Source organism: Salmo salar, chromosome 01 (genome assembly GCF_965601325.2).
Source record: "Salmo salar chromosome 01, fSalSal1, whole genome shotgun sequence".
Lineage (NCBI taxonomy): Eukaryota > Metazoa > Chordata > Actinopteri > Salmoniformes > Salmonidae > Salmo > Salmo salar.
The window spans coordinates 141,265,519-141,292,659 of NC_138291.1; the positions used below are offsets into that span (position 1 = coordinate 141,265,519).

Below are 27,141 nucleotides of genomic sequence, written 5' to 3' on the forward strand. Positions count from 1 at the left end.
ACTAGTTTTTCAATGTGTGTTCATGTTTTAATCTCATTCACACACTTGCAGCATATTAACAATGGGCCATTCCACCAAAATATAGTAACAAGCACACATTAGCATAACCAAGTTACAGGAAAGCAATCGTACAGCAATACAGCTCTCTTTTCCCCACTAAAACTAATTGTGCAAGGTTGATTCAAAGTCTTTGAGCTGACCAGGTCATGAGTGTGTCCTTAAAGGATGAGGAAACAATGTAGCCAGTGGTGGTTGTAGTTCTGGGGCTTGACCAGTAGTCAGTGGTGGTTGTAGTTCTGGGGCTTGACCAGTAGTCAGTGGTGGTTGTAGTTCTGGGGCTTGACCAGTAGTCAGTGGTGGTTGTAGTTCTGGGGCTTGACCAGTAGCCAGTGGTGGTTGTAGTTCTGGGGCTTGACCAGTAGCCAGTGGTGGTTGTAGTTCTGGGGCTTGACCAGTAGCCAGTGGTGGTTGTAGTTCTGGGGCTTGCACAGCTAACTGGTCATTCTGGGCAATCTGCAGCGACAAGGTTAGTATCCTTTCTGTATGACTGGTGGGGTCTTGGGGCTGAGGGGTGATCAGTTTCCATTTCTACAGTACGAGCAAATGTGAAAATGTACGCACTCACTACTGTATTGTCACTCTGGATAAGAGCATCTGCTAAATGACTAAAAATGTAAATATAGGCATTCAGCAGATGCAGCTTACATACCAAAGAGACCCATTGACTAACTGGAATGTTATCCCAGCCTGAATGTTGCTGGGGATACACCAGTAGTGGAGTGGTTGGTTGTCTGCTTGTGAAGGAAAGTCTGTGAAAGGGCTGTCACAAACAGACTTGCCTTTAGATCTTTCCAATGCCTAATTGGCCTGCAGGTAGGTTTGTTTATTTATTTATTTATTTTATTTTTTAAATGTTGAATGTGGCATTAGTCCTGCAGGTCACATCCTACATATTTCTTTGTAAGTCAAGTAGAATGGTAATTTGGCCAATATTAAGTTTGGGTGGTTGGCATTGATTACTTAAGATGATTGAGTGCTTGCCTACGGAGCTGTGAAGGGAACGGCACCTCCATACCTTCAGGCTCTGATCAGGCCCTACACCCAAACAAGGGCACTGCGTTCATCCACCACTGGCCTGCTGGCCCCCCTACCTCTGAGGAAGCACAGTTCCCGCTCAGCCCAGTCAAAACTGTTAGCTGCTCTGGCACCCCAATGGTGGAACAAGCTCCCTCACGACGCCAGGACAGCGGAGTCAATCACCACCTTCCGGAGACACCTGAAACCCCACCTCTTTAAGGAATACCAAGGATAGGATAAAGTAATCCTTCTAACCCCCCCCTTAAAATATTTAGATGCACTATTGTAAAGTGGTTGTTCCACTGGATATCATAAGGTGAATGCACCATTTTGTAAGTCGCTCTGGATAAGAGCGTCTGCTAAATGACTTAAATGTAAATTACTGACTGGGGCTCGCCCAGCAGGAGATCTGAAGAGTGACAGAACCTGTGAGGGTGTAGCTATGTCCTAGACTATGACTAAGAAGCGTTGTTGTGAGGGACATGGCACAGCTCCACTCACACATACATTTGAAGATGATCCCTGGGCTTTGATGGACAGTAAAAGGGTTGCAGAGGAGGTGGAGCAGACCAAGCATGGTGCACAAAGACCACTATCTCAATCAAACCCAAGCCACCACATCTATCACATACAGCAAGTTTTACCATCCCAAGGTGCATCTTGTTTGCCATAAATGGCACATGTCCCTATAGGGATGTTGGGATTACTGCACCGTTTCCCAGACTAATGCAGTCACCCCAGCATGAAAGATCATTCTTCACATGAGAGTCCAGGTCAGGCATTTAAGATTGTTTTGACCATGCGGACTGGAATATGTTCCGGTCAGCCTCAGAGAACAACATTCGACCTATACGCTGACTCGGTGAGTGAGTTTATAAAGAAGTGCATTGGCGATGTTGTACCCACTGTGACTATTAAAACCTACCCTAACCAGAAACTGTGGATTGATGGCGGCATTCGCGCAAAACTGAAAGAGCGAACCACCGCATATAACCATGGAAAGAGGTCTGGGAATATGGCTGAATATAGACAGTGTAGTTATTCCCTCCACAAGGCAATCAATCAAGCGAAATGCCGGTACAGGGACAAGGTGGAGTCGCAATTCAACGGCTCAGACACGAGACGTATGTGGCAGGGTCTACAGGAAATCACGGACTACAGAAAGAAAACCAGCCACATCACGGACACCGACGTCACGCTTCCAGACAAACTTAACACCTTCTTTTCCCGATTTTGAGGATAATATAGTACCACCGTCGCGGCCCACTAACAAGGACTGCCCCACCCCTTCTCCGTGGCCGACGTGAGTAAAACATTTAAACGTGTTAACCCTCGCAAGGCTGCTGGCCCAGACGGCATCCCTAGCTGCGTCCTCAGAGCATGCACAGACCAGCTGGCTGGCGTGTTTACGGACATATTCAATCTCTCCCTATCCCAGTCTGTTGTCCCCACATGCTTCAAGATGGCTACCATTGTTCCTGTACCCAAGAAGGCAAAGATAACTGAACTAAATGACTACCACCCCGTAGCACACACTTCTGTCATCATGAAGTGCTTCGAGAGACTAGTCAAGGATCATATCACCTCCACCTTACCGGCCAGCCTAGACCCACTTCAGTTTGCATACCGTCCCAACAGGTCCACAGACGACGCAATAGCCGTCACACTGCCCTATCCCATCTCGACAAAAGGAATATCTATGTAAGATTCATTGACTACAGCTCAGCATTCAACACCATTGTACCCTTCAAGCTCATCATCAAGCTGGAGGCCCTGGGTCTCAACCCCGCCCTGTACAATTGGGTCCTGGACTTTGACGGGCTGCCCCCAGGTGGTGAAAGCAGGAAACAACATCTTCGCTGACCCTCAACACTGGGGCCCCACAAGGGTGGGTGCTCAGCCCCCTCCTGTACTCCCTGTTCACCCACGACTGCGTGGCCATGTACGCCTCCGACTCAATCATCAAGTTTGCAGACGACACAACAGTAGTGGGCTTGATGACCAACAACGTGGCCATGTACGCCTCCGACTCAATCATCAAGTTTGCAGACGACACAACAGTAGTGGGCTTGATGACCAACAACGATGAGACAGCCTACAGGGAGGAGGTGAGGGCACTCGGAGTGTGGTGTCAGGAAAATAACCTCTCACTCAACGTCATCAAAACAAAGGAGATGATCGTGGACTTCAGGAAACAGCAGAGGGAGCGCCCCCCTATCCACATCGAAGGGTCAGCACTGGAGAAGGTGTAAAGTTTTAAATTCCTCTGCGTACACATCACAGACAAACTCAAATGGTCCACCCACACAGACAGCGTGGTGAAGAAGGCGCAACAGCGCATCTTCAACCTCAGGAGGCTGAAGAAATTTGGCTTGTCACCCAAACCTCTGGCAAACTTTTACAGATGCACAATCGAGAGCATCCTGTCGGGCTGTATCACCGCCTGGTACGGCAACTGCTCTGCCCACAACAGCAAGGCTCTCCAGAGGTTAGTGCGGTCTGCACAACGCACCACCGGGGGCAAACTACCTGCCCTCCAGGACACCTACAGCACCCGATGTCACAGGAAGGCCAAAAAGATCATCAAGGACAACAACCACCCGAGCCACGGCCTGTTCACCCCGCTATCATCCAGAAGGCGAGGTCAGTACAGGTGCATCAAAGCTGGGACCGAGAGACTGAAAAACAGCTTCAATCTCAAGGCCATCATACTGCTAAACAGCAATCACTAACTGCTGTCTACATTGAGACCCCAGCACTGGCCACTTTTATAAATGGATCACTAGTCACTTTAAACAATGCCACTTTAAATAATTCCACTTTTAATAATGTTTACATGTCTTACATTACTCATCACATGTATATACTGTATTTTATACCATCTATTGCACCTTGCCTATGCCGCTCGGCCATCACTCATCAATATACTTATATGCACATATTCTCATTCACCCCTTTTAGGTTTGTGTGTAGTAGGTAGTTGTTGGGGTATTGTTAGATATTACTGCGCTGTCGGAACTAGAAGCACAAGCATTTCGCTACACTCCCATTACCATCTGCTAACCATGTGTATGTGACCAATCATTTTATTTTATGTTTTTGAACATTTTTACAAATGTATTAAAAATGAAAAGCTTAAATCTCTTGGGCCAATAAGTTGTCTATTTGTTACGGCAAGCCTTAATAAGTTCAGGAGTAAAAATGTGCTTGACAAGCCATATAATAAGTTGCATGAACTCACTCTGTGTGCAATAATGGTGTTTAACATGATTTTTTGAATGACTACCTCATCTCTGTACCCCACACCAGAGTTTCTGAACAATGTGACCGGGAAGATTTGAATTTACCAGACATTTTGAGAAATTTACCGGACATCCGTATGCGTTCAGCTCTGAACTGGCGCAGCCAGGTCCATCAATAAACAAGTGACATTGGCCAAATGAGACACATTTACGTGTCCTTAAAAACAGCATATAAAAAATTACCAAAACACTATTCCTTGTTTTCGAAATGTAGCATATTTTGGGGTGTTTTTACTTTCCTAAAACAATAATTGTCCACATCACGGTTCAGGTGTCAGAGACTCGAGCACTATAGGCATCAGAGCATTGCATGTATACAGTGCCTTAGGAAAGTATTCAGACCCCTTCACTTTTTCCATATTTTGTTACGTTACAGCCCTTATTCTAAAATGGATTACATAAAAAAAAAAATAATAATCTGTAATCGACACACAATACCCCATAATGACAAAGCGAAAACAGATTTTTAGAAATGTTTGCTAATTTATTAAAAATAAAATACCTTATTTACGTAAGTATTCAGACCCTTTGCTATGAGACTCAATTGAGCTCATGTGCATTTTGTTTCCATTGATCATCCTTGGGATGTTTCTACAACTTGATTGGAGTCCACCTGTGGTAAATTCACTTGATTTGGAAAGGCTCACACCTGTCTATATAGTGTCCCACAGTTGACAGTGCATGTCAGAGCAAAAACCAAGCCATGAGGTCGAAGGAATTGTCCATAGAGACAGGATTGGGTTGAGGCACAGATCTGGGGAAGGGTACCAAAAAATGTCTGCAGCATTGAAGGTCCTCAAGAACACAGTGGCCTCCATCATTCTTAAATGGAAGAAGTTTGGAACCACCAAGACTCTTCCTAGAGCTGGCTGCCCGGCCAAACTGAGCAATAGGGGGAGAAGGGCCTTGGTCAGGGAGGTGACGAAGAACCCGATGGTCACTCTGCCAGAGCTCTAGAGTTCCTCTGTGGAGATGGGAGAACCTTCCAGAAGGACAACCATCTCTGCAGCGCCCCACCAATCAGGCCTTTATGGTAGTGACCAGACGGAAGCTACTCTTCAGTAAAAGGCACATGACAAAAGGCACCTAAAGACTCTCAGACCATGAGAAACAAGATTCTCTGGTCTGATGAAGCCAAGATTGAACTCGTTGGCCTGAATGCAAAGCGTCAAGTCTGGAGGAAACCTGGTACTGTCCTTACGGTGAAGCATGGTGGTGGCAGCATCCCTAAGATGCTCTATTGGGTTTGTTCAGCAACGATGTGGCATTCAATCATTGCTCAATTGGTATCAACATGTGCCAGGAAAACATTCCCCAAATCAGTACACCACCGCCTCCAGCCTGTACCGTTGACACCAGGCAGGATGGGTCCATGGACTCATGCTGCTTACGCCAAATCCTGACTGCCATCAGCATGACGCCACAGGAACTGAGATTCGTCAGACCAGGCAATGTTTTTCCACTCCTCAATTGTCCAGTGTTGGTGATCGCGTGCCCACTGGAGCCGCTTCTTCTTGTTTTTAGCTGATAGGAGTGGAACCCGGTGTGGTCGTCAGCTGCAATAGCCCATCCGTGACAAGGACCGCCGAGTTGTGCATACCGAGATGCCATTCTGCACACCACTGTTTGTACTGCGCCGTTATTTGTCGGTTTGTGGCCCACCTGTTTTGCTTGCACAATTCTTGCCATTCTCCTTTGACCTCTCTCGTCAATGAGCTGTTTACTTCCACAGGACTTGTTTTTTGTTTGTCGAACCATTTTTTGTAAACCTTAGGACCAGTGGTCACCAACCTTTTCTGTGTAAAGGTCACGTTCGCAGTCAAAAAGCAAGCCGATCTACCACTCACATAAAAAATGTAACATTAACCTAATAAAAATAGTTATGTAGGAATGAGGTTTGTGCAGTAGACAGGACTTATACATTATCACAGCATATTGGCTATATGCCTGGCCTGACAATGTTGTTCTTCTCGGAGCATATTTTATTTCAAAACTCAAGCTTTGATAGCAAAATAGATTAGTTTAGAGCCTGAAACCAACTTTTTGGTCCACCAGCCAATGTGGCAGGTAGATGATGATAAATCTACCAGCCAAATAATCATTTGCCATAATTACACTAAAAATGGATGAGGGTGCTTTGTAATGTAACTGTACTGCTGACCTCACAACGGCAGTCAAGCACCCAAGCTAACTGGCTAAAGTTGGCTAGCTCGCTGGCTACTTCGTCACAAATGAGAGAACACCTCAGTCACCGTTTTACTCTCCCAAGCAGAGCTGGTTAGGCTGTTTTCATGTTATCTAGAACGTTAGTGACTGTAACTGTTCTGCTGGCAACAATTACACTTTTTTTTGTCATAGAAGCCCGTGTTTGGAGGATCTATTGGTACGGGTGTTGTTATTCTCCAGACACCGGCTTCAAGGGCATTGTCACTTATACTATTTCATCCTTCCACAAGATATAGTCCTGACACAAATCTAGGGTTGCTACCTGAGCCGGCTGGTCGTTATTACTATCGGTTCGCTTGCCAGAGACGTGACCCAGTCGGTCAGTCTTTTTTGTTCTGTATCCATGGACGCGACCCAGTCGTTCGTTCTAAATGTTCTATTGCCATACTGACTGACTGGCAGCGTTATTATCCCTTGCTTTCTAGCTAGCCAACTACGGCTAACTTAGTCACTCAAACAGTGCAGCCAGAATAACAACAAAGTAGCTGCATTTGCATATGTTTAAGCTCTTTTCTCGTGACATTTATTTGGATACATCCGTAAGAATGCGCTAATGATTCGCAATTTCACCTGGCATAGAAAATGGGCTCTCTCGTCAGGACACTATTGTTCAGAGGAGCTAGCCAACAACACAGCTAACACAATCACTTCAAACTGAAGCTGGAAAAACTGCAAACTAGCCGCACTTCGTTTCGTTCTACCTGTTTTCTATTGATATTTCTTTGTATATATCCATACAAATTATGCTGATTCATGATTTCGACTGCCTGAGAAAAGCTGCCTGTCTGTCTCATCCAGACTCTTTCATTACTATGGGACAGCTGGAGATCAATTTGAATATTGAAACAATGTTACAGATGTCAGAGACAGACAGCAAGGTTTATACAAATCTCTGCTGTTGAAATCTAAATGTTAGTCTAAAAGAAATGTGAGATAATGTTTAGATGCTTTTCATAGTGGAGATCAAGTGTATAAATTGCCTGGCTGGGCTGATGAGAAAGTGGATTGCGCAGTCAGATGGAACAGAGAAAATAGGCATTTTAATGTCATAGATTTAGCTGGTGGTAACTTGTGGAAAAGACACCGGCTGGAATGCTATTTTAACCAATCAGCATCCAGGATTAGACCCACACGTTGTATAACTGCGATATAGGGCAAGATACTATATTTGTTTTATTCCCCTAATGGGGGCGGTTAGGACTGATGGACTGACTAGTTAGCAAAATACAAGCCACATGTTTGCTGTTTATCTCTGTTTCAGGTCCAGAAGCTACAATGCATGTGTCCAGTAGATTTCAGAGGGGTGTTCCAGCTGGACGAGAGGAGGAGGGATGCGGTCATAGCTCTGGGCATCTTCCTGGTCGAGTCAGACCTACAGGTAGATTGAACTGGAGCAGCTAGGCCTACTCTTGACACTGTTAATGGTTGCGTTTTATATAATGCTTTATATGGGACGGATGTTCCTTGAGTCCCTGACCCTGTCAGACCAATAACTGGTATCTCAGCACCTTGTGTGCCCCCCTTAGCTGTTTAGTGGCTTTTGCTCGAGTGGTTTGTGATTTGATGTTTTTATTGCAGCACAAAGACGCTATCATTCCCTACCTGTTGGGGCTGCTGAAGGGACTTCCCAGAGTTCAATGGATCGAAGAAAGCTCTGGAAGCAAGGGACTTGGTAAGGAAGTAGATGCAAGCGAGCGTTTGTCTGTCTCGCGGCATTCAGTATGAATTCAGCCTGTCTGTCCGGTTGATGGTCTATCTTCCTGTCCTACAGAGATCCTGCCGGTAGCAGAGAACTTCTGCTTCTGTCTGGGCACTCTTCTATCTGACGTTGCCCAGCGAGATAACACCTTGCGAGGACAGGTCCTGGAGGCCATCATGGACATAATGCAGGTCCTGCTGGACATCTGCCTGGACCCAGAGAGCCATGATAAAGGTACCAGCATGCTCTCTGTCACCATTTCACTTTCAACAGTGTTGAATGAAAATGTTAGTTCCAGGTTAGTTATCGAGTTATTTTCTCTTGTCCTCTCACAAACGTTGGGATATACGTAGATGGACACAGAAAGAGCATAGAATGAAAAAAGCAGCCGTTCACCTGTCTGTCTCTTTCTCTCACCCCTCCTTTCCTCCCTAGAATACCTGTGCCGGTACACTGTGCCCTGCCTGTTGGGAGTGGCCCGGGCCTTCGGTCGCTATAGCAACACTGAGGAGCCTCTGCTGTCCAAGCTATTTCCGCGGGCGGGAGCCCCGCTCCTGTCCGGTGCCGAGGAGGCTGACCCGTCACGACGGCGCTCCTTCAACGACTTTCGCTCCATCATGCCGGCCTCGCTGCTCACAGTTTGTCAGGGAGACACCATCAGGCGCAAAGGAAGCTCCGTGTCCAGCATATCACAACAGGTACTATTACCATACTATACCAACACTACTACCATTACTACTGCTGTACCGTAGTACTGCCATTACTGCTCATCGTGTGTCAGGGAGACACCATAAGATGCAAGGGGTCCTCTGTTACTATTTCAGTACAGAGAATACGTCTGTACTACCATACCCTGCCACTAGAGGTCAAAGGAGTCTCGTATTTGAAATGTCTGAAAATGTTATTTTCCTCTGTCTGTAGGCCAGTCCAGAGAGAGCAGGACTGACCCTCAGCTGCCCAGCTGATCCCTCTGCACAGTACTTTGAAGGTGAGGAAATATAAGAAAGGCAATATATTTCGGAAGTATTTCAGTTGATTTAGTAGCCCATGTCTCACTTTTTGACTGATACTTTTCTCATTATATATCCCTCCCTCCCTCCCTCTCTATCCCTCTCTCACTCTCTATCCCTCTCTCACTCTCTATCCTTCTCTTACTCTCTATCCCTCTCTCACTCCATCTCACCCTCCCTCTCACCCTCCCTTCCTATCTATCCCTCACTCCCTCCCTCCCTCTCTATCCCTCCCTCTCACCCTCCCTTCCTATCTATCCCTCACTCCCTCCCTCCCTCTCTATCCCTCCCTCCCTCCATCTCTCTCTCTCTCTCTCTCTCTCTCTCTCTCTCTCTCTCTCTCTCTCTCCCTCTCTATCCCTCCATCTCTCTCTCTCTCTCTCTCTCTCTCTCTCTCTCTCTCTCTCTCCTCTCTCTCTATCCCTCTCGCTCTATCCCTCCCTCTCTCTCCAGGCTCCTATCTCCCTGATGGTAGTGCTGTGGACCCAGACTATTACTTCTCCACCATCAGTTCTAGTTTCTCTGTGTCTCCTCTGTTTACGGGCAATGCCCAGGGAGAGTTTGATGTCCCTCTGGACATTCTGCGCCAGCTCCTCAACATGGTCAGTACATGTGTAGGATCAGAATGAGTACAACTGTGGAATCGGATTGGATAGAACTGTGGAATCGGATTGGATAGAACTGTGGAATTAGAACGAGTAGAACATCATTTTTCAGAATGAATTTCTAATTGTTCTGTTGGTCTTGTGCAGGTTGAGCAGTTTGTCGCTGAATCCTTTCTGAAAACACTGGATGACACCCTGCAGGAACTTCTGGATGTAGGTTCATTTCCCCTCTATTTGAATGAAAGCACTTTCCTGTGTAGTCCTCAAGATGGATGTTACATCATGCTTGTTGTGTTCTCTCCCTCTAGTTGAACCCAGGTATGCACCTGCACTACAGGACCTTCAGTGATCCTCTGTATGTGACCATCTTCAAGATGCTCAGAGACACGCTGTACAACCTGAAAGGTAACAAACCCACTGGTCTTTCACCCTAACCTTTTAAAGGGGGAAATCTGCAGCTGCTACATCCATTTTTGGACGTATAAATTAATGATATGTACCCATAACTTATAAGTGCCTCATGAACTCAACTGTCGTACCCCATCAGAACTCAAAAGATAAGTTGGTTGTAAGCAAACACAGTACAGCCTCAAAACATGGTTACAATTATCATTTTGATTTCATGCATGAAATCAATTTGTGAATTTGAGAGTGGTTACATTTCTCCAGTCCAGTCCCTCAGCTGTTTAGCAAAACCAGTGTTATTGTTTGAACGGCAGATTGCCCTTTAACCTGACCCTAACCTTTAGCCTAACCTAACCCATCTCTAATATACAGAAAGCCTCTGATATGACCTGATTTGCTATTGTTCAGAATCAGTTCAGCGGACTGTTTGCTACACGTGTTTCTGACTGTTCCACTAGCATGTTATTAATGTTGGTGTGACGGTGTTCCCAGACCTGCAGACGGGCTATGTAAAGGAGGTTCATGACTTTGTCCTGGAGCAATTCAGTAGTAGCCAGTCAGAGCTGCAGAGGATCCTACATGACGTGGAGTACCTCCACAGTGAGCTGAGTCCTCTGAAGCTACGCTGCCAGGCGAACGCTGCCTGTGTCGACCTCATGGTCTGGGCCGTCACTGAGGAGCAGGGTAAGAGCGCGTTTACTTGTCGACCCGTGCGCATGTCTTGAAAAGCAACAGGTCACGCATTTTTTTGGAATGAATTGGACACGTGTTGAAGAAAAAAAAATCGGGTCATTCATTTGGATTGAACACAAACCGACTGTTGTTCATGCGTTTTGCTTTGATCAGGAGCTGAGAACCTATGTACCAAGCTGTCAGAGAAACTGCAGTCCAAGACGTCCAGTAAAGTCATCATCGCTCACATGCCCCTGCTCGTCTGCTGTCTACAGGTCGGTTCTGCAATGCCGACAGTGGTTCCCTCCAAGTCGCTTCCTGTTTTTTCTGTCTTCACAATATTGTGTTGATGAGAATGCCATAATACGAGTATCAATCATACCTAATAAGAATGTTCCGGTGTGTATGTGTGTAGGGTCTGGGTCGTCTGTGTGAGCGGTTCCCGGTGGTAGCCCACTCTGTCACCATGTCTCTCAGAGACTTCCTGGTGGTCCCCTCTCCTGTCCTGGTCAAGCTGTACAAGTACCACAGCCAGTACACAACAGGGACTGGCGAGGTCAAGATCCACGTGACCAATGAGCACTCCCAGTCTACGTTCAGTGCTCACGCTAATAAAAAGAGCCAGCCCTCCATGTACGAACAGCTCCGAGACATCTCCATAGACAACATCTGCAGGTGAGGAAAGACAACATGCTGTGTGACACTACTTTTGTTTTCAAACAAGAGAAATATGAGCAACGTTCGCGCCTTTCATTCGTCGCTGTCACCAAGTATGCGGTCTGTTTCTTTTTCTTCTCTCCACCCCCCCTCCTTCTCTCAGCTGTCTGAAGGCTGGTCTGACTATGGACAGTGTTATAGTGGAGGCTTTCCTAGCCAGCCTGTCCAACCGTCTCTACATCTCTCAGGAGAATGACAAGTAAGTCTATCTGACCCCACCTCTTACTTTACTTGTGAACAGGCTGTACTACCTCTGCGAAATAACTGTCAATGTTAGCTAGTGAACCTCAGGTGATCTACCTAGAAAGACTGTCCTGCAGTGATTGATAGGAGCTCTAACCAATTCCCATCTCCGTGGCAATGACTGGCAGCCCCTCTGACCAACCGTATGTCGCCCCCCCCCCCCCCCCCCAGAGAGGCCCACCTGATCCCAGACCACACCATCAGAGCGCTGGGTCACATCGCGGTGGCTCTGAGGGACACGCCCCGCGTCATGGAGCCCATCCTGCAGATCCTACAGCAGAAGTTCTGCCAGCCGCCGTCACAGCTAGACGTACTCATTATAGATCAGCTGGGATGCATGGTCATCACTGGGAATGTGAGGCGCTCACACACTTGATCCTGTCTTTTATACTCATTCCTTCTTCCCTCCCTCCCCTTTGCAATACATCCCTCAGTAAACGCATCATTTTCTCTCACCTCACAGCAATATATCTACCAGGAGGTGTGGAACCTGTTCCAGCAGATCAGTGTGAAAGCCTCCTCCATGGTCTACTCCACCAAGGACTACAAGGACCACGGATACAGGTGCCCTCAGCCCCTACACCTTTGCCCCCTATCCTATCCTCAGTGGCGAACCGTGACTATAGGACCTAGGGCTTCAGAGGGACCAAAAATCTTCCAATACGTTGTCTCAAACAAACCAAAAATCAAGAAGAGAACAGAAAACATGATATCTTCTGTAGTCGGACCATTGTAGTTGTAGTGAAGGAGGAGCGATGCTTTTTGATGACATCATGAATGAATCAAACAGGCCTGGCCGCGCTTCGGGCTGCACACACAGAGTCAGAACCGGCACGGACACGACGTGTGACACACAGAGTCAGAACCGGCACGGACACGACGTGTGACACACAGAGTCAGAACCGGCACGGACACGACGTGTGACACACAGTATAAAATAATGTGACCGGCAAAACAAAAAAGCACATTGACCACGTTTACATGAGCACAGTATTCCAGATAGTAGCTCAAATCCCGCTTAAGGTCTTATTCGGGATAAGCTGTTTACATGCACTTTTGATATCCTGCTCACTAGTATCCCTGTATCCATGAATAAACAGAATATTCCTCATTTAAGATCATATGGGTTAAATGGAATAGTAACTGACATATGAACACTGAATATAGGTCTATAACCTCTCACATGTAATATAATATCAACTCTTGCAGAATTCTGCATTTCTTGCAGTAAAATGATACAACAAATGTTGATTTAGTCTCGGGAACAGGAGTGGAGAAATATGCTTTCTTTCAGCATTTCTTGAGAAAATGCGAATGTGGGTGTAACGTGTTATCTTGGACACTGTTATGCAAGCAGACAGTATTCAACCACATAAAATATGCACCCAAGACGAACTGAAGTCTTATCAGAAACCTGTTTCATCGACTTCTAAGCTTTTCATTTCCTTAAAACCGGTCAAACTGATGGCATCTTGCACATGACCATTCTTTCCACTGTTGTGGAGTTATTGAGTTTTCTCCCCGGTTCGTAAACGAAACCGACAACTTTACCGGTGTCAACTAGATCACTAATTCTTTCATTCTATTGGTGTAAGATATTCTGGTGAGCACTGCTTTATTTAGTCTTCTGGGGCAACAAGTTATGACAAGAGAAGCTGCATGTATCTATCTGACTTTAATTGACAAACAAATGGCCTACCAAATGTTGGAAATTATAAGCAAAAACGTATTTAAATTAGGTGTGAAAGTAGCATAACCCAGTAGGTCAGCGTTTCCCAAACTCGGTGCACGTTTTAGTTTTTGCCCTAGCATTACAGCCGTGTAGTACTCCCAACAAAAACCAAAACGTGCACCTCTTGGGGTCCCCAGCACCGAGTTTGGGAAACACTGCAGTAGGCTATATCGTCCAGTAGCCTGCAGAGTATCAGCAAAACCAATTATTCTAGATTTATAATGGTGGATGGAACTGCGCAGGTAGCCTACTTTTTGAAGGGATTTCTTTGACAATCAGGTGAGAACATCATCACACAACACCCGTGATATGTGAAACTGAGCCTGCGCAGACTGCGAAAAACAACAGTAAACAGAATAAGATGTTTACATGCCACAGTATCCTGTCTAAGATCAACATATCCCAGCTATCTTATCCGGGTTTCTCATGACCTGGATACAAGCTTTTCCAGGTTATGGTAAATGGGATATGATTTGTAGGGTGCCGTCTTTCGGAAGGGACGTTAAACGGGTGTCCTGACTCTTTGTGGTCACTAAAAGATCCCATGGCACTTATCGTAAGAGTAGGGGTGTTAACCCTGGTGTCCTGGCTAAATTCCCAATCTGGCCCTCATACCATCATGGCCACCTAATCATCCCCAGTTTACAATTGGCTCATTCATCCCCCTACTCTCCCCTGAAACTATTCCCCAGGTCGTTGCTGTAAATGAGAATGTGGAGGGGTTAATACTATTTTTAATGTTTACATGCGTCAACTCCAAAAAATAATAACGGGATATTGGTGTGCATGTAAACGTGGTCACTGTTTACACAACCTATGATAGCCTAACACCACTGTCACCAATAGACAACAACAGTGTCACATCAAAGGTGACAGGCTCGTTGTGCTAAAAGGACAGCGACCGTAATACCTGTGCACTCCAGTTTTGGTCGAACACATAGACAGACGACAGCAGTCACACACAGCATCAAATAATGTTGAAGAGTAAGCAGCCCATTCACTCCAGTAGGCCCCACCCAATCAGAACAGTACAAAAGGCCTTCTGTCCAGCTTCTGAAGGCCTAGCCAATGGCTGGCTGAACTAGCTAGATTGTTCTACCCAGAGACCACCAAAGCAAAATCCTGATTGGATATTTTTTTCTCTTCAGTATTAACCCACTCGCTTTCTGACTCCAACTGAAGAGATGAAATCAGAAGATCATTAAAATTATTGTAAAAAGAAATACATTTTGTTTAAATCCTTAGGCCTTCCCTGTTCCCCACAGTCTCCCACTGCCAAACCCCTACTCACTGCCCATAGCCAGCTCCATGACCCACTATACTAAAAACTACAATGCTAATCTCATGTGTGTTTCAGACACTGTTCCCTGGCGGTGATCAATGCGTTAGCAAACATAGCAGCTAACCTGGCCGCAGAGCAGATGGTAGATGAGCTGCTGGTCAACCTACTGGAGCTGTTTGTCCAGCTGGGACTGGAGGGCAAGAGGGCCAGCGAGAGGGCCTCGGACAAGGGCCCTGCACTGAAGGTACACTCCATTTACACAGTAACCATAACTTAGGCTAGACCATAAGGTTCCTCGACAACAGGCTTGTGTTAGTTGTTTTGCATTGACATTGTTTAGCTATTGTTTTTTTTTCTCATTTTCAGGCGTCAAGCAGTGCTGGAAACCTTGGAGTACTGATTCCTGTTATTGCCGTGGTATGTGGGTTGCCTCTGCACATTTTGTATTTTCAACAGTTTGTGCAGTATTTGTCTCGAGTGTCTGTGCAGTACTACGTCATCTAAACACTCGGCGTTGATCTGGATCTCCTCCCTCTGTGTAGCTGACAAAGCGTCTGCCGCCCATCAAGGAAGCGAAGCCTCGCCTGCAGAAGCTGTTCAGAGACTTCTGGCTCTACTCTGTGGTGATGGGCTTCGCTGTTGAGGGATCAGGTGGCTGTTTAACATTATATTAACATATACTACAGTATACCACCAGGATTGGTGTACAATATATAGAATTGACTCAACATGGTTTAAATGGTGGCTTATACCCATCTGATGGAAAGATTAAAGCGAGTTTATCAGGCTAACAGTCATTTTGCTGTGTAAAGGTGCATAGGTTTGTTAAGGGTTTTGTGTGTTGTGCAGGTCTGTGGCCAGAGGAGTGGTATGAGGGAGTGTGTGAGATCGCCACCAAGTCTCCCCTCCTCACCTTCCCCAGTGGAGAACCCCTACGCTCTGAACTACAGTACAACTCTGCCCTGAAGAACGACACTGTCACAGCAGTATGAAACGCAACCACACACACACACACACACACACACACACACACACACACACACACACACACACACACCCACACCCACACACACACACAGATTGTGTACAGACACACACACGTCCTACTACAAACACACACTTGGCTGACGTTCCCTGGTTTTGTGTGTGTGTGTGTGTGTGTTTTCAGGCGGAGCTGAATGACCTGAGGAGCACCATTATAAACCTGCTAGATCCTCCTCCTGAGGTGTCTGCTCTCATCAACAAACTAGACTTCGCCATGTCGACCTACCTACTGTCTGTCTACAGGCTGGAGTACATGAGGTAAGGAAAGAGGAAAGCAAGCCCCTTAGGACTACTGAGATGCACCCTGCTGTTTCTGAGCTGTCTAGCAGTTGGAGGGTAGGTATAGATGGAGGAATCTCCCAGTCATTCATGTCATGCCTCCATTCCAATCCATCTCTCCCCTCTTCTCTCACCAGGATGCTGCGTGCTCTAGACTGACCGTTTCCAATCCATCTCTCCCCTCTTCTCTCACCAGGATGCTGCGTGCTCTAGACTCTGACCGTTTCCAATCCATCTCTCCCCTCTTCTCTCACCAGGATGCTGCGTGCTCTAGACTCTGACCGTTTCCAATCCATCTCTCCCCTCTTCTCTCACCAGGATGCTGCGTGCTCTAGACTGACCGTTTCCAATCCATCTCTCCCCTCTTCTCTCACCAGGATGCTGCGTGCTCTAGACTCTGACCGTTTCCAATCCATCTCTCCCCTCTTCTCTCACCAGGATGCTGCGTGCTCTAGACTCTGACCGTTTCCAATCCATCTCTCCCCTCTTCTCTCACCAGGATGCTGCGTGCTCTAGACTCTGACCGTTTCCAATCCATCTCTCCCCTCTTCTCTCACCAGGATGCTGCGTGCTCTAGACTGACCGTTTCCAATCCATCTCTCCCCTCTTCTCTCACCAGGATGCTGCGTGCTCTAGACTCTGTCCGTTTCCAATCCATCTCTCCCCTCTTCTCTCACCAGGATGCTGCGTGCTCTAGACTCTGTCCGTTTCCAATCCATCTCTCCCCTCTTCTCTCACCAGGATGCTGCGTGCTCTAGACTCTGACCGTTTCCAATCCATCTCTCCCCTCTTCTCTCACCAGGATGCTGCGTGCTCTAGACTGACCGTTTCCAATCCATCTCTCCCCTCTTCTCTCACCAGGATGCTGCGTGCTCTAGACTCTGACCGTTTCCAATCCATCTCTCCCCTCTTCTCTCACCAGGATGCTGCGTGCTCTAGACTCTGACCGTTTCCAGGTGATGTTCCGCTACTTTGAGGACAGAGCCATCCAGAAGGACAAGTCTGGTAAGCTGCATTACAGTTATTAGTTATTACAGTTATTACAGGTATTGCACAGGTATTAGATAGGTATTGGACATGTATTAGACTGCTGTTACATGTTTATTACAACTATATTTGGCGTTTATTCCACGTGTTTTAGACAGTGATATAATGAATGTCTCCAGGTATGATGCAGTGTGTGATAGCCGTTGGGGACAAAGTGTTTGAGGTCTTCCTACAGATGATGGCTGAGAAGGTAAGGTTGTCGGATAACACTTAACACCCAACACTAGCCATGGAGTCGTACAACAAATATTTGAGGACCGTCGTCAGATTCAATCAAAACGGAGAAACACAAAAACACCTGACCGTCTGTGGAGCATGTCCTCTCCAATGATTGGTCGGTTGGTTTCACCGTTGCTCTCTCCTGTGTTTCTCTCCCCAGCCGAAGACTAAAGCCCACGAGGAGGAGTTGGAGCGCCACGCTCAGTTCCTATTGGTCAACTTCAACCACATCCACAAGAGGATCCGTAGGGTGGCCGACAAATACCTGTCAGGTCTGGCCGAAACGTTCCCCCACCTGCTGTGGAGTGGCCGCGTACTGAAGACCATGCTGGACATCCTGCAGACCCTCTCTCTCTCCCTCGGCGCGGTACGCACACATGCGCTCTATTATCCACTTGCCGTTGTTATTCTCTGTGATCCCTCAGTGTATTGATTTGTGCTCCTGCTTTGTGTAAAGGACATACATAAGGACCAGCCGTACTACGACATCCCGGACACCCCCTACAGGATCACTGTACCAGACACATACGAGGCCAGAGAGGTAGGAATGGGTGTTTTGGTGTGTGTGTGTGTGTGGTTTCTGAATGTTTCGTTGACGTTTCTCTGTGGTTGTAGAGCATAGTGAAGGACTTTGCTGCTCGCTGTGGGGAGATCCTGAAAGAAGCCATGAAGTGGGCCCCGTCTGTCACCAAGTCACACCTACAGGTGAGCTACACACACACACACACACACACATTTTGTAAAGGAAAAGCAGATGGAAACGCATTGCAGATGTTCTGTCAAATCATTGTTCATGAAGAGCTTCTAGATGTCTTTTTTGAGGAAGTCAAGGTTTTAGATGAGTCTTGTCTTGTTCCCTGTTGTTGATGTTCTTCTCCATCATCTCCAGGAGTACCTGAACAAGCATCAGAACTGGGTGTCAGGTCTGTCCCAGCACACTGGCCTGGCCATGGCTACAGAGAGCATCCTGCACTTCGCTGGCTACAACAGACAGAGCACTACGCTAGGGGTGAGAACACACACACACACACCTAAAATGTATTTCCATTCAAAATCGTATTTTCCCTAACCCTAATTCCAAACCTAACCCCTAAGCCTAAAATAGCCTTTTTACAAGTGAGGACCGGCAAAATATCCTCACTTCTCAGAGTTGTAGGACTTCTGGTACTCAGAAGTATAGTAAAACGTGCCCCCCCCCCACACACACACACACACACACACACACACACACACACACACACACACACACACACACACACACACACACACACACACACACACACACACACACTAACCAAGTCCCTTCCTCCCCTCCAGATCACCCAGCTGACAGAGAGGCCAGCCTGTGTGAAGAAAGACTACTCCAACTTCATGGCCTCACTCAACCTGAGGAATCGCTATGCTGGAGAGGTACAGAGAGACACTACTTCAGTTCTAGACTGGACACTCACTACTTCATAGACTTCATATTTCTTCGTCTGAGTCAACAGAACAATGTTGCGGTTCACATCGACTGTGTGTGTGTGTGGTGTGTGTGTGTGTGTGTGTGTGTGTGTGTGTGTGTTTCTCCCTCCAGGTGGCAGGTATGATCCATTTCATTGAGGCGGTGCGTAGCCAGTCAGACCTGTCCACCCTGATGGTCAGACAGATGACAGAGGCTCTTGACACTCAGAACCCTGAGGCCTTCACTGAGAACATGTTCAAACTGGCTGCTCTGCTCATCAGCACTAAAGGTGTGTTTGCTGATAAGCTGACTTTGATTTGGAAGGGAATGATGGCACCGTGTAGCCCAGGGTTGGGAAATCATTTCCGCTCGAGGGCTACATCGGGCTTTCAAAATCCAGCTGGAGGGCTACACAGATTTCTTTTCCAGATCGATTTGTTCATCAAAGGTAATTAGCGGGTCAGAGAAAGGGAAGCTATTTGAGAATGTATCGGTCCATTATAATGTCTACATACTTTCTGTCTAGTTTTAGACGTTCAGGAGTGGCCTGGATTTATTATAGAAATACATAGATGTTTTTGTTTTTTACTCCAACCTCCCCCGGATCAGACTGAATGGGTCAGGCCCACGGCCTTACATTGCCCATCCCTGATATAGCCCATTGGGGTGCATCTTTTCATGGATGTAGTCCCTTGTCCAGTTTTCCCTGTGGTGTAGCTCTGTCTGTCTCTGTCTCTCTCTGTGTGTAACCCATTATATTGAAGGCTTGTGTTGTCTCTCTCTCTGTGTGTAACCCATTATATTGAAGGCTTGTGTTGTGTGTGTGTGTGTGTGTGTGTGTGTGTGTCTCTCTCTGTGTAGAGTGTGATCCTCAGCTGCTGCATCACCTGTGTTGGTCTCCTCTGAAGATGTTTACAGAACACGGCATGGAGACAGCTATCGCCTGCTGGGAATGGCTTCTGGCTGCTCGCACTGGAGTGGAGGTCCCGGTAAGCACGTTGTAGACATCTATTGCTGGAGTTGAAGTACCATTGTGTATTTCTGTGAAAATAGTGGTGGGACCCGGATTCAAACCCACACTAACACGGGTATTCTGTCTCTCTCTCTCTCTCTCTCTCTCTGTCTCTCTCTCTCTCTCTCTCTCTCTCTCTCTCTCTCTCTCTCTCTCTCTCTCCTCTCTCTCTCTCTGTCTGTAGTTCATGCGTGAGATGGCGGGGGCGTGGCAGATGACAGTGGAGCTGAAGATGGGCTTGTTCTCTGATGCTCAGGTGGAGGCTGATCCCCTAGCAGCCTCAGAGGAGAGTCAGCCTGTCCCCTGTCCCCCCGACGTCACCCCTCACTGCATTTGGATAGAGGTGTGTGTGTGTGTGTGAGAGTTGAATCCAGTTCGCTTAAAATACCAGATTAAGCGGAATTCACTGCTTGAGTCCTACGTGTGCTGTTAAAACGTTTTCATTCCATGCCCCCCCCCCCCCTCCAACTCGTCTTCTACTTTCTCCCCTCTCTCTCTCCCTCTCTCTCTCTCCAGTTCCTGGTTCAGAGGTTTGAGATAGCTAAATATTCCAGTGAAGACCAGGTGGAGATATTCGGGAGCCTATTACAGCGCTCGCTCTCCCTCAATGTGGGCGGGGCCAAGAGCAGCCTCAACCGCCATGTAGCCGCCATCGGACCTCGCTTTAGGTCTCCCCCACACACACACACACACACACACAAAATCCAGTTTCTGATTCAGAGCAAATTCATTGAGGTAATCTCTCTCTCTCGTGTGTGTGTGTGTGTGTGTGTGTGTGTGTGTGTGTGTGTGTGTGTGTGTGTGTGTGTGTGTGTGTGTGTGTGTGTAGGCTCCTAACTCTGGGTCTAGCACTGCTCCATTCTGACGTAGTCACCAACACCACCATCAGAAATGTCCTCCGAGAGAAGATCTACTCCACCGCCTTCGACTACTTCAGGTACACACACACACACAGGAAGTTCTACTCCACCGCCTTCGACTACTTCAGGTACACACACACACACAGGAAGTTCTACTCCACCGCCTTCGACTACTTCAGGTACACACACAGGAAATTCTACTCCACCGCCTTCGACTACTTCAGGTACACACACACACACACAGGAAATTCTACTCCACCGCCTTCGACTACTTCAGGTACACACACACACACACAGGAAGTTCTACTCCACCGCCTTCGACTACTTCAGGTACACACACACACAGGAAGTTCTACTCCACCGCCTTCGACTACTTCAGGTACACACACACACAGGAAGTTCTACTCCACCGCCTTCGACTACTTCAGGTACACACACACACAGGAAGTTCTACTCCACCGCCTTCGACTACTTCAGGTACACACACACAGGAAGTTATACTCCGTAGTCCTTCACTACTAACATTTCCCTCTCTAAATCAGTATCGTTACCACAAGGAGAGAGCGTCATGTTGACTCAAAACAATATGCGATATGCCGTTTTAAGAAATAGTTTTGGGAATGGCCTCCTCTCCCAGGGAAGATCCTCAAAGCCAGATGATGTGATGCCAGGTAGCCCTATGCAGGGGAAAGGAGTTCCAATGATGGGTCTTGAGGTTATTATAGCTGGTGGTGGTTAAACAGCATGTGTGAGGAATGTGCATTATTGTGCCGTGGTTATAGGCTATAAGGTCAATAGGTCAATGACATTCCACACATGGCTACCAGGAAGGAGGAGAAGAAACAGGACACTATGCTGATGATGATTTGTTTGTATTCATTCCCAATCAGTGGTGTAAAGTACTTAAGTAAAAATACTTTAAAATACTACTTAAGTAGTTTTTTGGGGGTATCTGTACTTTACTTTACTATTTATATTTTTGACAATTTTTACTTTTACTCCACTACATTCCTAAAGAAAATAATGTACTTTTTACTCCTTGCATTTTCCCTGACCCAAAAGTACTCGTTACATTTTGAACATTTAGCAGGACAGGAAAATTGCCTAATTCACGCATGTATCAAGAGAACATCCCTGGTCATTCCTACTGCCTCTGATCTGGCAGACTCACTAAACACTAAATTATGCCTGAGTGTTGAACTGTGCCCCTGGCTATCCGTAAATTTAAGAAAACTAGACAATTGTGTTGTCTGGTTTGCTTAATATAAGGAATGTTTAATGATTTATACTTTTACTTTTGATACTTAAGTACATTTCAAACCAAATACTTTTGGACTTTTACTCAAGTAGTATTTTACTTAAGTATTTTAACTTTTACTCAAGTATGACAATTGGGTACTTTTTCCACCACTGTTGCCAATATGCCCATAGAATAGGAAACAAAGTGAATGATGTTATTATGCTTACTGGATGAAGATAAACAAGCGTTCAAACTACATTATAACAAACAGAATTTGTGTTATAAGCAGTTTTAAGATTACATGTCATTTTATCTTCCTGCCCCTCGTTCACTGGCAGCTGGTGATGGCATATCGACACTAGGGGTGGCCATACTCGTATCTGTAAATTGACAGTTGATAGTCAGATTGGATCGGATGATACTCGTGATCGGAACAAAAATATGCATAAATAAATGTTGGCTAAATTCCTCCCTCCGTGTTTGTCAAAGCTGCAGATTAGCAGCAGCGAGCGAAGGGGTGTCTGTGTGTCCTCAACTTGCAGCGGGCAGCCACGTTTAATGTCACTCAGTCAGAATGCGGATTAGCAGTTCATTTTGATCTTCTCCCTACCCTTGCCCCAATTGTTAGATATTATGCACATTGACAGCTTGATAGCAAACGTCCTCGGCCATGTGATTTATCATAGTAGCAGGCAAAAGCAATCTAAATGATCAGACCAAAAAGAGGAAAAGTGATCGGGTGAAATTATGAAGCGAGTGGACGGAGAAATACAGCTTCACTCAATCCACCTATACCTACACCATTCTGTTTTTGGGGTACACCCACACAATTCCAACACAGAAAATCTGCTTTTTAATATACTTATTTTGTAAGTAATTACAGGTCATATTTAATAGAGCGCAGCATGGACATGACACAGAGGCAGGTGACATTTTCAAATTCTCCTACCAAATCACAAGACATTTTTATGTCTATATAGTATCAGAAAGAGCCGATTCTGCCGTTTCCAAATCACTTATCTTTGTCAAACAATGAAAATGACCCCTTGAGGTCTATTTCTAAATCTACTTTTTGGGCAGAATTACCGTGATTCCACGTGAACTCGCAACACTCAAAGCACAGTCATATATTTCAACGCAAAATATGCCATTCTATTCTTTTGAAATGCATTTTCTAAAATGCATAATGTTCCTTAAGACCTCTCCTTAACGACTTCATAAAGAATGATCTTAGTGACGGTGTTATGACAGGACGCCTGCAAGCTGACTCCGGTCATCAGTCGAATGGTGTTTCCTCATTGATGCGGCTGGCATCCTGTTGAAGCAGTTTGATAAGAAGTAGGCGCCCAGGTGGGTCATGTTTCGGAGGACGCATGGCTCGACCTTCACCTCTCCCGAGCCCGTTGAGGAGTTGCAGAGATGAGCCAAGGGACCTAATTCAGGGAGAAAATGGGGTACAAAAAAAATACGCTAGTGGCCATACCACCTGTTGAACACACCTGTTCAGGGTCTGGTCTGATTAGTACTGGGACAGGAGACAGTCTGTGAATACCAGGTGCCGTAAGCTAAAATTATAATACCAATGTAAAAAAAGTATTTATTAGGCAGAATGCCAATGATCCAGAGGTCAGGATTTTCTCGTGTTAATTAATTGAATACTTCCCTCATTCCCATTCCCCCCATCCCTCTACCCCCTTTAGTGCCCCTCCTAAGTTCCCTACTCAGGGGGACAAGCGTCTGCGTGAGGACATCAGCTTCATGATCCGTTTCTACGCCAGCATCCTGTCGGACAAGAAGTACCTAGCGGCGTGCCAGCTGGTTCCTCCCGGTGAGCTAGGCGCCGTGCCCACCCCCAGCACCCTCTCTGCCGGGATATTCGGATCACTAATCGTGTCCAGCACTTCTCCGATATCGATGCTAAGTAAGCCTACAGCGGTGGAAACACTGGCTGATTAACAACAGCATTGCAAGACCACAAGAGCATGTTTTTACACAGGTCAAATCTGACGCCTGATCAGGCTCTTGCTACGTTGCTCATAGATCGATAAATCTTTATAGTCTGTAGGATCTCACTATCTATTTCTTTCTGTCTCTTTCGTTCTGTCTCTTTCTTTCTGCTTCTTTCTGTCTCTTTCTTTCTGTCTCTTTCTTTCTGTCTCTTTCTTTCTGTCTCTTTCTTTCTGTCTCTTTCGTTCTGTCTCTTTCTTTCTGCTTCTTTCTGTCTCTTTCTTTCTGCTCTCTTTCTTTCTGTCTCTTTCTTTCTGCTCTCTTTCTTTCTGTCTCTTTCTTTCTGCCTCTTTCTTTCTGTCTCTTTCTGTCTCTTTCTTTCTGTCTCTTTCTTTCTGTCTCTTTCTGTCTCTTTCTTTCTGTCTCTTTCTGTCTCTTTCTTTCTGTCTCTTTCTTTCTGCTCTCTTTCTGTCTCTTTCTTTCTGTCTCTTTCTTTCTGCTCTCTTTCTTTCTGTCTCTTTCTTTCTGCTCTCTTTCTTTCTGTCTCTTTCTTTCTGTCTCTTTCTGCCTCTTTCTTTCTGCCTCTTTCTTTCTGTCTCTTTCTGTCTCTTTCTTTCTGTCTCTTTCTGTCTCTTTCTTTCTGCCTCTTTCTTTCTGTCTCTTTCTTTCTGTCTCTTTCTTTCTGTCTCTTTCTTTCTGTCTCTGTCTCTTTCTGTCTCTTTCTTTCTGTCTCTTTCTTTCTGTCTCTTTCTGTCTCTTTCTTTCTGTCTCTTTCTTTCTGCCTCTTTCTTTCTGTCTCTTTCTTTCTGCCTCTTTCTTTCTGCCTCTTTCTTTCTGTCTCTTTCTTTCTGTCTCTTTCTTTCTGTTTCTTTCTTTCTGCTTCTTTCTGTCTCTTTCTTTCTGTTTCTTTCTTTCTGTCTCTTTCTTTCTGCCTCTTTCGTTCTGTCTCTTTCTTTCTGTCTCTTTCTGTCTCTTTCTTTCTGTCTCTTTCTTTCTGTCTCTTTCTTTCTGTCTCTTTCTTTCTGCTTCTTTCTTTCTGTCTCTTTCTTTCTGCTTCTTTCTGTCTCTTTCGTTCTGCCTCTTTCGTTCTGTCTCTTTCTTTCTGTCTTTCTTTCTGTCTCTTTCTTTCTGTTTCTTTCTGTCTCTTTCTTTCTGTCTCTTTCTTTCTGTTTCTTTCTGTCTCTTTCGTTCTGTCTCTTTCGTTCTGTCTCTTTCTTTCTGTCTCTTTCGTTCTGTCTCTTTCTTTCTGTCTCTTTCGTTCTGTCTCTTTCTTTCTGTCTCTTTCTTTCTGTCTCTTTCTTTCTGTCTCTTTCTTTCTGCTTCTTTCTGTCTCTTTCTTTCTGTCTCTTTCTTTCTGTTTCTTTCTTTCTGTCTCTTTCTTTCTGTCTCTTTCTTTCTGTCTCTTTCTTTCTTTCTGTCTCTTTCTTTCTGCCTCTTTCTTTCTGCCTCTTTCGTTCTGTCTGTTTCTTTCTGCCTCTTTCTTTCTGTCTCTCTATTTCTTTTTCTGTCTCTCTATTTCTTTTTCTGTCTCTCTTTCTTTTTCTGTCTCTCTATTTCTTTCTTTCTTTCTGTCTCTATTTCTTTCTGTCTCTATTTTACTCTATCCATCTATTTGTCTGCTGCGGAGCAAGGCGCAGATTTGCCACCTCTGATAAAATGCATGATTGATTATTTATTATTATTCTACACATATCATGCCAATCCGCCCCTCAGCTCGATTTGTCAATTTGTCAACAAAAAGAAAACAAACAAATTGAGAAATTTGAGACGTCTTTCTTCTCCACCACCCACACCTTCCTCCTGTCCGTCCCTGGCGACCCCAAGAACAACATGATCTCACTTCATAACACATCGGATCGCGCCAGGTAGAAACTAGCCCTAACCACAGATCTAGGATCAGATTACTCTACACTCAATGGTAACCCTTTACCATTAGGTGGGGGAAATAATGTCTGACTGTATCAGCGGTTAGGGGTAAATTCTACCACTGCCTGTGGGAACAACGCATGGCCATCTCATATAATACAGGACTAGCGTTTATAAAGCTCATCATATCGCTCTTCAAAAACTCCTTCCTCTCCATCGAATGCTGAGAAAATGCTCGCCTCATTTATATTTCCCTCCGGTTCACAATGTCGTGTCCATGGATGGTGATGCATGTCCGTGTGGATTTAGACAAGAATGAATGCATTGAGTGGTAGAGAGAGGGATGCATGCCAATGTTGTTTTAGATGAATGCATTGAGGGATGGAGAGAGAGAGAGAGAAAGATGGAGCTAGAGAATGTGAAGGAATTAGGCGTTAGATGGACAGAGATAATTGCAGCAGGAGATGGTTGAGTTTGTAATGGAAAGAGAGAGTGATAAAGAGATATGGATAGAGAGTGTTAAATGAGGAAGAACATGTTTTTGCTTAGTAGATCACAGTCGGGAAAACCCCAGGGCCCAAATAATGAGGGATAGAAAGACTGTGTGTGTGTGTGTGTGTGTGTGTGTGTGTGTGTGTGTGTGTGTGTGTGTGTGTGTGTGTGTGTGTGTGTGTGTGTGTGTGTGTGTGTGTGTGTGTGTGTGTGTGTGTGTGTGTGTGTGTGTGTGTGTGTGTGTGTGTGTGTACTTTATCCCTACCTACAGTGTATTCAGAAAGTATTCACACCCCTTGACTTTTTCCACATTTTGTTGTTACAGCCTGAATTTAAAATGAATTAAATGTTTAAAAAATTGTCACTGGTTTACACACAGTACACTATAATGTCAAAGGAGTATCATGTTTTTAGAAATGTTTACAAATTAATTAAAAATGAAAAGGTGAAATGTCTTGAGTCAATAAGTATTCAACCCCTTTGTTATGGCAAGCCAAAATAAGTTCAGGAGAAAAATTTGCTTAACAAGTCACATAATAAGTTGCATGGACTCACTCTGTGTGCAATAATAGTTTAACATGATTTTTGAATGACTACCTCATCTCTGTACCCCACACATACAGTTATCTGTAAGGTCCCTCAGTCAAGCAGTGAATTTCAAAGTGTAGATTCAACCACAAAGACCAATGAAGTTTTCCAATGCCTCGCAAAGAAGGGCACC

General features: G+C 45.6%; 1 protein-coding gene across 2 annotated transcripts in view; it reads left to right on the forward strand.

Annotated features, from left to right (window-relative positions):
- pi4kaa (phosphatidylinositol 4-kinase, catalytic, alpha a) overlaps window positions 1-27,141 on the forward strand; it is a 46,463-nt gene that overhangs the window by 2,104 nt on the left and 17,218 nt on the right. The window contains exons 2-33 of one of the 2 annotated variants that reach the window (XM_014127721.3): window positions 7,867-7,983; window positions 8,184-8,277; window positions 8,377-8,538; window positions 8,740-9,002; window positions 9,226-9,292; window positions 9,768-9,916; window positions 10,067-10,132; window positions 10,228-10,324; window positions 10,817-11,008; window positions 11,171-11,271; window positions 11,412-11,671; window positions 11,817-11,912; window positions 12,128-12,311; window positions 12,420-12,520; window positions 15,046-15,214; window positions 15,337-15,387; window positions 15,513-15,621; window positions 15,820-15,956; window positions 16,139-16,272; window positions 17,216-17,298; window positions 17,460-17,530; window positions 17,720-17,926; window positions 18,017-18,100; window positions 18,175-18,264; window positions 18,449-18,568; window positions 18,877-18,969; window positions 19,136-19,292; window positions 19,865-19,992; window positions 20,200-20,358; window positions 20,532-20,683; window positions 20,845-20,952; window positions 23,816-24,036. In XM_014127721.3, the coding sequence (XP_013983196.2) occupies window positions 7,867-7,983; window positions 8,184-8,277; window positions 8,377-8,538; window positions 8,740-9,002; window positions 9,226-9,292; window positions 9,768-9,916; window positions 10,067-10,132; window positions 10,228-10,324; window positions 10,817-11,008; window positions 11,171-11,271; window positions 11,412-11,671; window positions 11,817-11,912; window positions 12,128-12,311; window positions 12,420-12,520; window positions 15,046-15,214; window positions 15,337-15,387; window positions 15,513-15,621; window positions 15,820-15,956; window positions 16,139-16,272; window positions 17,216-17,298; window positions 17,460-17,530; window positions 17,720-17,926; window positions 18,017-18,100; window positions 18,175-18,264; window positions 18,449-18,568; window positions 18,877-18,969; window positions 19,136-19,292; window positions 19,865-19,992; window positions 20,200-20,358; window positions 20,532-20,683; window positions 20,845-20,952; window positions 23,816-24,036 (4,222 nt within the window). The remainder of the gene's footprint in view (window positions 1-7,866; window positions 7,984-8,183; window positions 8,278-8,376; window positions 8,539-8,739; window positions 9,003-9,225; window positions 9,293-9,767; window positions 9,917-10,066; window positions 10,133-10,227; window positions 10,325-10,816; window positions 11,009-11,170; window positions 11,272-11,411; window positions 11,672-11,816; window positions 11,913-12,127; window positions 12,312-12,419; window positions 12,521-15,045; window positions 15,215-15,336; window positions 15,388-15,512; window positions 15,622-15,819; window positions 15,957-16,138; window positions 16,273-17,215; window positions 17,299-17,459; window positions 17,531-17,719; window positions 17,927-18,016; window positions 18,101-18,174; window positions 18,265-18,448; window positions 18,569-18,876; window positions 18,970-19,135; window positions 19,293-19,864; window positions 19,993-20,199; window positions 20,359-20,531; window positions 20,684-20,844; window positions 20,953-23,815; window positions 24,037-27,141) is intronic. The other variant, XM_014127727.3, reaches the window with a different exon arrangement.